The following is a 12629-nucleotide window of genomic DNA, read 5'->3' on the forward strand; positions in this document are numbered from 1 at the left end:
AAGGGGCATAGTGTGTAGCCCTCATGTCATGTCCTTTCTCAAATCCTCTATACCGAGCCAATTAGTACGAAGCCTGTGTCCTCCCCCATGGAGTAAAAGTGTGGGCGACAGTTCAAGACCCTGGGGCACTTCGGTTGTTCCCGCATACCTGCAGACACGGCTGCTGGTGACACACGGCATCTCGTACCTGCCCCAAGTGGACCGGGTGGTGGTTCTGCGAGACGGCCGGGTGGAGGAGCAGGGAACCTACCAGGAGCTGCTGGCCCGCAAGGGGGCCCTGGCCGACCTCCTGTTGCACTTCCTCCGTGAGGAGAGCCATGATGACGCGCTGCTTGACGAAGACCCCAACATAGTCGAGGACCTCCTTCTACACGTCGCATCGCCTGAGATCAGCAAGTGCGTCTCCTCCCTCCTCCCTTCTTTCTTTCTGTTCTTCGATGCCCAAAGCTTTATTATTTTGCTTAAAAGCGTGTGAGAGGTTTTTTTATGATCTAGAAGGACTTCCGACATTACAAATATGAAGTAAAAAAATTTGGTTTAAAATATGAAGTAAAACAAATTTGGTTCATTAGGACGGACAGTAGGACACACTGGGCACAGACTACCCATATATCACTTGAACAAGAGAGTTACCTTGATCACCGTGATTTATGGTTCAAGTGAATACAATAACGTGAAGCTGTAATGCTATCATTTGTAATAAGAACAAAATTGCACAATTTTGGTTACCCATCACTAGCCTATTGAGCCACTCGGGCTCAATGCATGTGGACATGCGTAAACAATATTTTTTTAGCACACGGAAGTACGTGCTGCCCTCTCTTCTTTAATTTTTGAAGGTCCGGGTTCCTTTGTTTGTCTATAGATGGTGTTAAATGTCGAAAAAACCCTAAAGGGGAAGAGAAAAAAAATATTGTCCGAGTTGCTGCTCCTTAGCAACACTAGGCATCAAAGGGCGAACCCTGTGTCCCATACGAGCCTTTTTGTAACTCCTGCAAAGTGAACCCCGTATCAGAAGAAACATTTCCAAGTAATGAAAAGTAAGCTACCTGTCACACTAAAAACATGCTGGTCATAGAGGAAGAGGATAAACTCAGTGGAGCAATGAATTAAAAGGGCCATGAAGACAAAATAAAACTTTGTTCAATTTGAAAGAACTTGCCTTTGGTCTCGCTCAGCAATATTCAAGCCACGAAAGATGTTTTTGTTACGGAAAAAGTGGTTAGAAATATGGTGAGGCTTTCAAATTTTCTTCCACAGGGACATGCTATGGGCCAGCATTATAAAAATAGTGGTTGGTGTGTTAACACCACTTTAGCGGTTCAGTAGTATTATGGAACCCCACTAGAATCCCCACTACGACTGCCCAGAGATGTTTCTTGGCAGCGGCTTTCTTTGTCGTTACGCACCCCAGCTCGCGACCTCTTCTCACCCTCTTTCCCCCTTTGCTTGTGAATGCAGGCAGCTGTCGCAGCACAAGTCGACGTCGGAGCTCTCGCTGTCCGAGCGCAAGGAGTTCCTTCGCAGCCTGTCGCGGCAGCTGTCCGAGACACCGAGCAGCGAGTCGCCCGTCGCCACCGCCGGTCACGTCCGCCGCCGCTCAAGCGCTGCATCCGAGACTGCCTCAGCGCGGTCGCTGACACGCTCGCAGTCGACGCTCCGCAACGCGCCCACAGGGAAACCCGGCGCTACCACCGGGGATGCTGGCACCAAACTCGTTCAGGCTGAGGCTGCTGAGACAGGAAGGGTAAGGGAGGGCCATTTCTTGGTACGAAGTCCGTGTCCTCCCTTATGGGTTAAAAGCGTGGGCGACAGTTCGAGACCCTGGGGCACTCAGTTGTGATTGCCTGGCTACGAGCAGAAAAGAGGGCCATTCTTGGCACGAAGTCCGTGTCCTCCCCCATGGATTAAAAGCGTGGGCGACAGTTCGAGACCCTGGGGCACTCAGTTGTGATTGCCTGGCTACAAGCAGAAATTTGTTTGTACACTTACGGTACGGGGATTTTTGTACAGGAAACTGAGATATCCTTACAAGATCAGGGAAAACGGTAGAGGGTAGATATGGAGATATCTGCATGGGAAAACTGTACACAACACTGTATGGTTTGTTTAAGGGGCACAAGCAATTCATGCCTTGGTTGGGGATTGGAACGGCAGAGCCGAGGGTGCCCCCCTGTATCTCCTGGGCAGGGATGTCGCGCACATCTCCACTCCTCGGGTTCCCCATGTGAACACCACTTCAAGGGCTACAGTGACATGTTCTTTAGTGGAAATAAGGAGTAGAATCAAGATTTTCCATTTACTAACGTTATTGAAGAGAGGCTGGGGGGGGGGGGGGGGGGGTGTTGTGTTTACGTAGTTTTTTCAGACTGCTCCAAAAGTTAATACGCCACAAGGAATTCACCATACAAGCTTATCTGTTGAGGGAGGTTGAAAGGTTTTATGATAGAAAGCTGGCCAAAGCACCTTTATTGCCGTCGTAAAATAATCAGGCGCCGCACTTTAAAACGGTAAGCTTTTGCCTCTAATTCCTTGTGGCCCAGAAACTCTTGGTGTGGCCTAGAAAATTTCAATAGGAATTGTACGTCTCGGCCCATTGTCAGTATTGGCTGTCTCCAAATCTGATCGCAATTCCCCTTTCGCAAGTAGTGAGGAGAGATACTGTGGTGGGTTGTGACTCGTTCTTAAATCTGGCAGAGGGCTTCGCACATGTGGGGGAAAGTCATAGCAGTGGCTTGGTAGTGCTATCGTATTTGCACGATTCTAACACGCCCCTGATTGTGACGCACAGGTAAGTTTCCTTTTAGAAATTCGCAAAAAAAAAATAATTTTACGCCGATTGTACCGCTCAGTGCGAAAGACACGACACCGTGTACCTGCAGGAGACATTTTATTTGACGCACGCAACTTTGTGAGGAGAGCTCCTTGTGCTTCATAAACTTGCTTACCCAGCTCCTGATGGCATCAAAACTAAAGGGGGGAACGTTGAAAGCTGATTTCGGTTTCGAACCCGATTGTAACCCGTGCGGATATTTTCGGCTACTTTTAGCGAAAAAAGGTGCGCGTTATAATTGTGCTGTACTTTTGCAGCCACTGCAATTGGCGGCCCCAGATATCCAGCATGGGCTGTGATTGGAAACATTGTTGTTTGATGTTTGTTGTACGGTGGGTGTGTGGTCATCCCCGTTTTTGTATTTCCATTTTGCATTTTGCATTTCTGTTTTTTGCATTTTTGCATTTGTATGAGGAAGAAGGTATTGACAGCACCTGTGCACCTTGACTAAAGTGCATTTTAGCATTTGCAGGTGCTTTAGCTATTACTCGTCAGGTACTAGGTCTGGGTATAGGAAATTTAGCAGATTAACGAGAGAAACAAATTACATAAAAACAACGTCCCTGAGGCCTGTGTCTCCCCTTAACTCTTTCACGACGGCGCGATAGGCAATCGGAAGCCGGCGTCCGATGATTTTAAATCTCCCGCAAAATCTGAAACCCGCGCTCCACAGACAACTATCGCCATCTGGTGTGTTCATTGGCAACTTCTCTTTAAATTTCGGTTTCGTTTGCTGATGTGTCTCGTGTGGTGGCGGCGTAGCAAGAGAAATTTGAACCGAAGGGGGAGGGGAGGAGGAGGAAAAATGGCGTCGGGTTCGCGCCGCGCTCCGCACAGTCGGACTGCTGTAGCAAGCACTTCGGCAGCTCCCGCTGTCGATTTTTCTGATTCCAGCAGCAGTGATGGATCAAGCAATGATGTGGGATCTTCAGATTTAAGTTAGGACGACGAAGCTCCGGTTCAGGTGCCTCGCACTTCAACAAGCGCTGGCAGGTAATTTCGTTGTGACTCCGCGCTGTATTTATAAACAAAACGTGCTTCTTATCTGACGACTGCGGTTTTGATTTTGTGTTTAGGGTCTCGAGAACGTACGGCCCGGATATTTTGCCAAATGCACCGCGCCGTATCGCGCTATCGCCTTCAAGATAACCTTGCGCTCGTGTCAGATTAGCGCTGCAGGGTTCAGGTGCGACGCTTGTCGAGAGCGCTCGATTTTTTTTTTTCTTGTTTTTTACTACCGAACTGATAAGGATTTTGTGCGAGGACACAAAAGCGTATACCGTAATAACCTCATTCTAACGCGCACCCGATTTTCCTGACAGAAAACCGAAAAAACTTGCACCTCCGATTGTAACGCGCACGGAACTGTGTGAGCAAGAAAAACGAATGCGAGAGAAACGGGTGATTGCCCGAAGTAATCTCACTCATCTCACTCCTCGTCGCTCTCCGCTGACCACAACATCTTGTCCTCGGTGCCGTCAAGCACGTTCGCGATGCCACACTTCTGAACTAACATTCAACCATGGTCGATGGGATCATGGCCCACGCCTCACACGCCCATCCAGTGAGCTTCTCCAGAGGCGCACGCTTCAGCCGACTGCTCGTTTTGAACGCGTGAGAGCCGCTGCTGCAATTGCTGTTATCAAGCGTGCAAATGGAACGATTTGACTATTTGTGTGAACGCCGATAGAAAAACCTAGGCGCCTGTGCTTCCTACGCGCGAAAAATCGTTGCTCAAAGCTTCAGCGCCGTCTTGACATGGCGATGGCGATGAGTGGGACAAAATTTTCGCTGTTACGGTTTCGGTTTCGTATCCGTATCTAACGCGCATGTGATTTTTCAACCTATTTTTCCGGAAAAAAAGGGCGCGTTAGAATCGGGTAAGTACGGTACTTGGATGCACATTTTACAGAAACTCACTCACCCTTGAGTGCCCTCGCGGCGGGGCACAGCCGTCAGTTGCGCTAGGTTGATGTGCCCTCAAAAATCCACAACTTGGTGTACACTGTTCATTTATATATTGAATCATAGCCAAGGAACGTAGGAACAATTTTTATATCTTAAAATACCTGAAATAATTTTTAGTCTCGGTAAAAATGCCGATTTGTGTTTTTCGTATACTGTTCTTGTGGGCTTTTTTCTGATTACTTGACGAATAAACTGTAGGTAATTGTACCTTTAACAAAACTGCTGGTTTGTGTTTAGAAGAGCAATCCATAAGCTACAATTTCATGCATAGCAAGGCTATGTGTGTCCAGTAGCTCAAGAGAAAAAAAACTTTTTGTGGAAGCACTTAAAATCGGCCGTTTTTCTGCCGTAACGAAAGAGTTAAGGGGGCACACAGGTCTTTGGGAGCGAAAAATTGACCAAAAAAGCATTTTCTAGGTGTCACTTTTCTCTTGATTTGCACAGTTTTTCCTCCAAAAATTAATTCCCAACTTTTTTGCCACGACTGGTGTTCGTAGTGATACAAAATTCTCGAGAGGTGCATCCCAGCATGCATTGCAGCTAGGAAGATCCTTTCTTTTAAACTGTGAAGCTGAATGTGTAAACCATGCGATGTGGGAAGCAGATTTTGCATTTGTGTTTCGGTAGTTGTTTAATTAGTGTTATTTTTAATTGGTTAACAGGAGTAGTTCAAACTTAGAAGTTAGAATTGATGTAAACGTGTATGTGATTCCAGAACGAAAAAAACTGCTGCCCAAATTTCATTCTACACAACTTCTGGTATCTATTCATGCCTTGCTGGTAATGTTTTGTTGGGTAGTTTTTTTTTTCCTCTTGTTCTCAAGAACAATCAAGGAAAATTTTTAATTAACTCAGAAACTAGTTACCTCACATCAAAACTAATTAGATATTTGAAATCTGCTAAAAAAAAAACTGAACAAGCCCATGAAGTTTCGTCAAAATTGGTTGGAAAGCAAAAAGAAAGTTTCGAAGATCAGTGGGCCCCCTTACAGGAATGACTGTGGTTTTCCTTGTGGCACTGGTCAGATTTGCATCATTCTTGGTGCATTCAAAAGCTTAAAAATTAGACAATGCAGTAAAGCTAAGGCAATATAAGTTACTGGCACAAGCGCATAATACTCTGCTCTCTACTTGACTAAAACATTACTGCTTTTTAACATGGGATTATCATAGGGTCATAATTTTTGCAGTGAGGTAAAATTTCAGCTACGGGAAATGTTCACTCTTTGGTCCTTGGAGAAAACATACCGTATTTTCACAAATATGTAAAATTTCAGTGGTAAAGTAGGGGTGCACATAATACGCGAGGTTTTTCCTTAAGCGCAGTTTCATGGCAATGTGCATTGTGTCGTGAAGCTCCTACGCAGTAACACAGACTAAGCCTTCCATAGCAGCAGCGATTTCGCAAAACATACAAGATCAAGGAAGAGAAAACAAGGACAGCCATACTCTAACAATTGAATTGTGACCTTCGCGCTAAATATACGCTTTTTCTGTCTACGTAGTATGTGATGTGTTGTTGCTCCAGCCTTTCCTGCGTCAAATGTGTGGGCAATATGCCAGGATTTCTTTTTTTCTTTTCCGGCGGGCTGAAAGTGGGAGGGCAGATTATATGCAGGGGCGGGTTTTACGCGCAAAAATGCAATATCACTGGGCAGATACTAGTTCTGGGGATAGGAAATTTAGCAGATTAAAAAAGAAACAAATTCCCCTTTTAAAAACACGGTCCCTGAGACCTGTGTCCCTCTTCAAAGGAATGGGTGCGGTTTTCTGTCTGGCACTGGTCAGAATTGTATCATTCTTGGTGCATTGATGGGCTTAAGAATTGGACAGCGCAATAAAGCTAAGGAAGTGTAAGTTACTGGTACAAGTGTATAATATTCTGCTCTTTACTTGAATAAAATGTTACTGCTTTCTAACGTGGGAGTATCATGGGGTCAAAAGTTTTGCAGTGAGGTAAAATTTCAGCTGTGGCTATAGTTCACTTAAATTTAGTCCTTGGAGAAGGCATATAAAGTGTAAAATGCACCTGGGCTTAGTGCATACCGTACCTAATCGGTAATTGGGGCATAAAATGAAACGTAACTTTGTACGTGTGCTTCATATTCAAAAACCATATGCACATTTTATCAGGGTGCCGAACAACACTGTGGATGAAGTGCAGAGCTCAAAAAACAGTGCATTTGTGTTCAATGGCCGATCAACAATCCTGTCCCTTCCCGTCTCCTCTCGCACGACGTGCAGGTCAAGTGGCGGGTGTACTTTGCCTACTTCGGGGCCATTGGTGCGGCCTGGATGGCACCCATTGTGGTGATGAACGTGGCCTCGCAAGCCTTCTCCATCGGCTCCAACCTCTGGCTCTCCGCCTGGAGCAATGACCTCCCGCTGCCCGACGGCTCGCAGGACATCGGCAAGCGGGACATGCGGCTCGGCGTCTACGGAGCGCTCGGGCTCGCCCAGGGTGAGTGGCAGAGGCTTCAGCTAAATTTAGCTCGCCTTGTACGGGCAGCTCGTTTGTACTGTGGACTCGCCTGTACAATCGTATCCCTTTGCGACACGGCGTGCACAATTGTGCACGTGACTCTAAGGAGGCACACTGGTCTTAAACCAAAAATGTTTATTTTTACAGTTATGGGGGTAAAAATGGGAGGGCACATGTAGTTCTTCTTTTCGATGTGGATATAAAATTTGTTTTTGTGTAAAATTACTACATTCAAATTCAGAATCTTATATTCGATTTTTTGACAGGTTTTGTAAAAAGAACTGCTGGAGTGATGCAACCGAACAAGGCACCAGTGTACTGTGCCCAAATCAAGGAGTGCGATAAGACTAGCAGTATCATTCTACCTGGTCTGTAGCAGAAGTTATGCCCTTTGAAGTTTGGGCTTGGAAGGAAAAATCAGTTTTTCTTGTTCCCACCTTCCCAGCTCAAAGCATGCTGGTTGGTCAACCATGCTGTTAGTTTGTGAATCACATGCATCCATCGTTAAACAGGGAGAATCGAGTGCACGGTGTGTGCATTCTGGGATTTGTTTTTTGTTTTGCTAATTCGTGTTGTAGGCAGTATTGCGCTGCTTAGCATGGCACGTGCAATACAGTTAAACCTGCTTGTAACGAACCTCTATGTTACGAATTCCTGTATTTAACGAAGTTTTTCAATTCCCCATTTCCACCTTAATTAAAGTCCACGTGTTGGCGACCTCTATGTAACAAAGGAGTTGTGGCGGTTAACCTGGATGTAACGAATTCGCTACGCTGATGAGTCAAGCTTTCTTGCCCTTTTTCTAAAAAAGTCGGCTGGCGAAATGGACTAATTTAGCGAATTTCGCCCGCACCGCAATCTCGCGCGCGTTTCCATGTGTAAGTGACGGCGTCGGTTAGATTAGACGGTGTCGGCTAGGCTTGCCTGTCTGCGTGTAGTCGTGTGTTGTCTCCTGATATCTGTGGTATGGGTTCGTGGATGATTTCTGCTGCCTGAATACGAAAAGATTTTTTTCAAGACGAGCTCGAAATTTTAAATGGCGTCTCCGCCGAGGGAAAAGAAAAACGTCACCGCCCGGTACAGTGTGCAAGCTAGCATCCCTTAAACAACTCTGACTGCAGAAAAGAGCATGGAGTTCGCGAAAAGGCGATCTTTCAGACTAAGTTTGGTTCTTGAAACGTGTTAAGGCACAGAAAGGTATCAAAAATCCACAAGTGATAATTAGTTACTTTTTGTGAATTCGGGGGCCGTGTAGTGGAAGCACGCGGAAATCACGCAGTTTTTCAGTGTGAAATATATCCTTGAACAAGGATGAGTTCAGCATTACTGATGCACAGCGTATTGGTTTCATTTGTGCTTAACTGCCGCGGGCTTTAACTCGAAAACTGCATGTAACGAAAACCTTGACGTAACAAAAAAATGCGAATTTTTGTCAAGTTCGTTATATCAAGGTTCAACTGTACTCGTGAACTTCTGAAGTAATATAGAAAGTAGAAGTGCTTATTTCTCGCCATATAAATCAAACCGACTGCAGCTCAATTTGAACGAGTTCCCCCTTGGATCCCCTCGTTTCAGTAATTCTATCGCAAGATTCTAGCTACACGTCATTTTGTGTATACGAATTTCATTCGGAATCGCTTGAAGGGATTTCAGGGGGCTTTTGAAGAGCTCTGCTGCCCAACTTTACTGCATCGTATAGATGGTATTCACTGAAAAGTTTAGCTATAAATTCCTCCACTTGGCAACACTGGAAATGGCCGTGGACGTGGCTGAAGCGCCACGGACATGGCGCAACTTGTGCCACTGCACTCGCACGCCGTACAAAAAAAAAAAAACGGCGTGCGTCGTCTGCTCTGTTTCAACCCAATTCTCAACGGTGGCGTCAACAGAGCTGTTATTAATTGCACTCTCATTGGAGTCGAGGCATTACTTTGCATTCAAGGGGGGGAAGGGGGGGTGCAGTTTAATTGGAACGTCCAGCACACGTCATGTGCTTAGCACGGACAAGTACCGCCATCCCACGGAGCCCGACGTTACGAGTGACAGCACGCTCACATGGTTGCCTGCGTGCGTACCTTGCCAGTGAATACAACCTATATTCAGTTCGTATAAAAGTTGGTTGCCCGAGTACTTCACGTAGCTAAGAGACTTCCTTGCTCATGGCGTGACTGTGGCCGTCAGGGGTGACGATCCTGCTGGGCACCCTGGCCCTGTCCTTGGGCAGCCTGAAGGGAGCCATGCTGTTGCACAACGGCCTGCTGCACAACATCCTGCGCTCGCCCATGTCCTTCTTCGACACCACCCCGCTGGGGCGCATCGTCAACCGCTTCTCCAAGGTGGGTGACCGACCGCTGAACGCTCCGAGGGGGGACTGTGTGGCACCTTAGCGCTTTTCATACGGAAGGAAAGGCTTATTCAGCTCTAACATTCCATACCTGTCATCTCCCCGTAATGTGTCGTAAAACGGGAGAGCTTGGGCCTGTGTTGCGATTTTATGAATTTTGCATCAATTTTTGTGAAATGAAATGTCTCGCAGGAGTTTTTAAATGCAGTAGAATCTCAAGGGTATGATACGGTGTATTGAATTTAGGGATGGTAAGAATGAGTGGAAAAAAACTTGTGAAAGTGCATTCTGTCACGAACACATTTTTGCGCTCTGGAGGTTTGGTGAAGACTTATGTGGTGGCAGCACAGGCAGCGGCTGCAGCTCAAGTTTGCTGTCGGAGCTGGTCTGTGCACGTGAAAAACCAAGCTCGGTCGGTAGTGCTGATGATTACATAAGGGCTTATCTTACATAGAAACACTACAGTTATTGTGGGTCTAACAAGATGAGTTCACATCTCCTGTTAGTATTTATTCAAATATAAGGCGAGGGTTTCTTTCCAAATCTGTAGTCTCAGTCATACACCACCTTATATTCGAAGCTCAGTATATATACAGTAGCCGACCGTTTCTCAACAGTGGAGCTGCTGTTACTGGCTGCAAGTTCAGCGTTCGTGCACACCGAAAACTCCCCACGACGAACGTTATTGCGCAGGCATCGTGCAGATGTCACAATACCCACTTGACAACGAAAAGACGCGGGATAGCAGCCGCTGAAACGCTTGAGAGGCGCGTGCGCGCGGGCTCAGTATTGTAGGAAATCCCTTTGCGCGGGAGCTCGCGTCGTCGTGCGCACGCACTCAGTATCATACAAGAGACCTCGTGCACAGTGTCTTCGCAGTTCTCGGCATGGCCCAGCCGCGGATAGTTCGCATGGCCAGGGAAGCGGCCGCGATCCGAAAGGCAGGGTCTGCTACTGAGACTGTCTGTGTCCATCAATGCTCACCTAAAACTCGGTTCTGGCGCATGAGTGCAAGCTGCTTTGGATTTTTTTCGGTCTCCGAAAACTCGGACTTGCTGGATATTTCGGACTTTCCCGAGGAAGTGCCAGCTGTCCCATGGGAGTAATGAGTCATGGATTTTTTGGACGGCTTTTGTATTCAGATTGTTTTTCTTTCATCTCCAGGTCCGAGAAATCGGTCAGCTACTGTATATGGCAATTTTTTTACTCCCCAAACTGCACCCTCCATTATAATCGTGACTGCCTTATAATTGAATAACTTGGCTGCAGAAATTTAACAATTTCGAAATGTACAAGGTGAGAGGTGTGAGGGTGAAGTGGGAGAGCAGCCAAGGCACGAATACTACGCAGTAACTTTGCTTAGCATGGAAAACTCGGTTTTTCTAGCCGCCTGTGCACTCTTGGGTGCTTCTGGCCTGAGCTCTTTCTAAATTTTTTTGCAATTGCTGAGAAAAAAAAAGAATCACCACTGCAAGTGTGTGTGCGACATGGCTTTTTTTTTTTTTTTTTTTTTTCTACCCCTTTCAGGACGTGGACACGATGGACCTGGCGATTCCAATGACGGTGCGGTCGTGGCTGATGTGCTTCCTGCAGGTGGTTTCGACGCTCCTCATCATCACGCTCACCACGCCCATCTTCCTGGCGGTCGCGCTGCCCGTGGGCATCCTCTACTACCTCATACAGGTACGCTGGGGGAATCGGGGCGGGTTTTACAGAGGCACGTTTGCTTTGGTGGGCGGTTGCAACATTTAATATCGCTGTCACACGGTCAGTTTCAATCGCGATTGAGTAGGTCCGGATTGAGCTCAGTCCAAATCACGTGCTGCTACGCGGCAGTTTCAATCGCTATCGAGCCCGATTCCGCTTGAACTCAGTACTGGTTTCCCAAGCACAGTTGAGGTTTCCAAGCGTGATTGGATAAAATCAGCGATACTCTCGTCCCTGTTGAGTAATGGCACAGAAGTTGACAAGTTCAACTAACGCCACAAATTGTATCAAGTAACTTTACCCAAGTAAGTGTGCAGTGACAGTGATATAGTTACACATACCTACGACCGCGCAGTTACCAGACACCGCCCGTGAAGTACATTTTTAGCGCTGTGTGGCGTGCGCGAGTGCAACCGGAGCAACGTCTCAATCGGGATTGCAATGTGCCGTGTAGTAGCGGCGGCGCGCCGCGCGTGCTCGAAAAGTCAATTGCACTTCGCTTTAATCTGGATTGAAAGTGCCTGTGTTACACGGGTATTAAGCAGTGCTAACGGGATGGAGCGACACAGAAAAACTGGCATACAGGTTTTGGATCTATGAAGGTTGTCTGTTTCCTCGGCCTTTGGGGTTACGGACTCGTACGGTCAAACACTTATTCGATGCCTAGTAGAAAGAATGGGGAAAGGGGGAGTACAAGTTAATCACCGAAATATTTTTCTTGTCTCGGCTGGTACTAAAAAAACTATAAAATAATGTAGGTGCCTAAGGACCTGAAACTCACTTATAACCTGACACAATTGTTGTACATGTCTTGAATAGTTTGATGGATTTTGGGCATATGGCGTAGTTATCCGTGACTGCGTTACAGCGGCTATTTTTTGCACATGAACCGTAATTAAACAATCTATTAATGATTTGATCTTATCTTGGTTTACGTGCTGAACTACCCTCAACCAATCAAATGAGTCGACAACGTTTCGGGTGTGTGACCGTCCACGTCCTCGCTGTGTGCAGGCGTTCTACGTGGCCACGTCGCGGCAGCTGAAGCGTCTGGAGTCGGTGACGCGCTCCCCGATCTACACGCACTTCTCGGAGACCCTGTCGGGCGTGAGCACGATCCGTGCCTACGGGGCCCAGCAGCGTTTTGTCCTCGAGTCGAACCACAGGGTGGACCACAACCAGATGTGCTACTACCCGTCCACCATCTCCAACAGGTGGGTGGGTACCCGGGTGGGCGAGGGGAACAGTTGCGTCACACCCTCACCCACTGTGGTAGGGTGGCTCAGTGGCTGTGG

General features: G+C 47.0%; 1 protein-coding gene across 1 annotated transcript in view; it reads left to right on the forward strand.

Annotated features, from left to right (window-relative positions):
• Mrp (Multidrug-Resistance like Protein 1) overlaps positions 1–12629 on the forward strand; it is a 76725-nt gene that overhangs the window by 51388 nt on the left and 12708 nt on the right. Inside the window, exons 16-21 of the mRNA XM_077674022.1 lie at positions 155–396; positions 1462–1747; positions 7046–7262; positions 9465–9619; positions 11155–11310; positions 12349–12548. Coding sequence (XP_077530148.1) covers positions 155–396; positions 1462–1747; positions 7046–7262; positions 9465–9619; positions 11155–11310; positions 12349–12548 — 1256 coding nt within the window. The remainder of the gene's footprint in view (positions 1–154; positions 397–1461; positions 1748–7045; positions 7263–9464; positions 9620–11154; positions 11311–12348; positions 12549–12629) is intronic.

This window comes from Haemaphysalis longicornis, unplaced genomic scaffold (genome assembly GCF_048455015.1).
Source record: "Haemaphysalis longicornis isolate Haplotype H1 unplaced genomic scaffold, Haemaphysalis longicornis Haplotype H1 scaffold_6, whole genome shotgun sequence".
Taxonomy (NCBI): Eukaryota; Metazoa; Arthropoda; class Arachnida; order Ixodida; family Ixodidae; genus Haemaphysalis; species Haemaphysalis longicornis.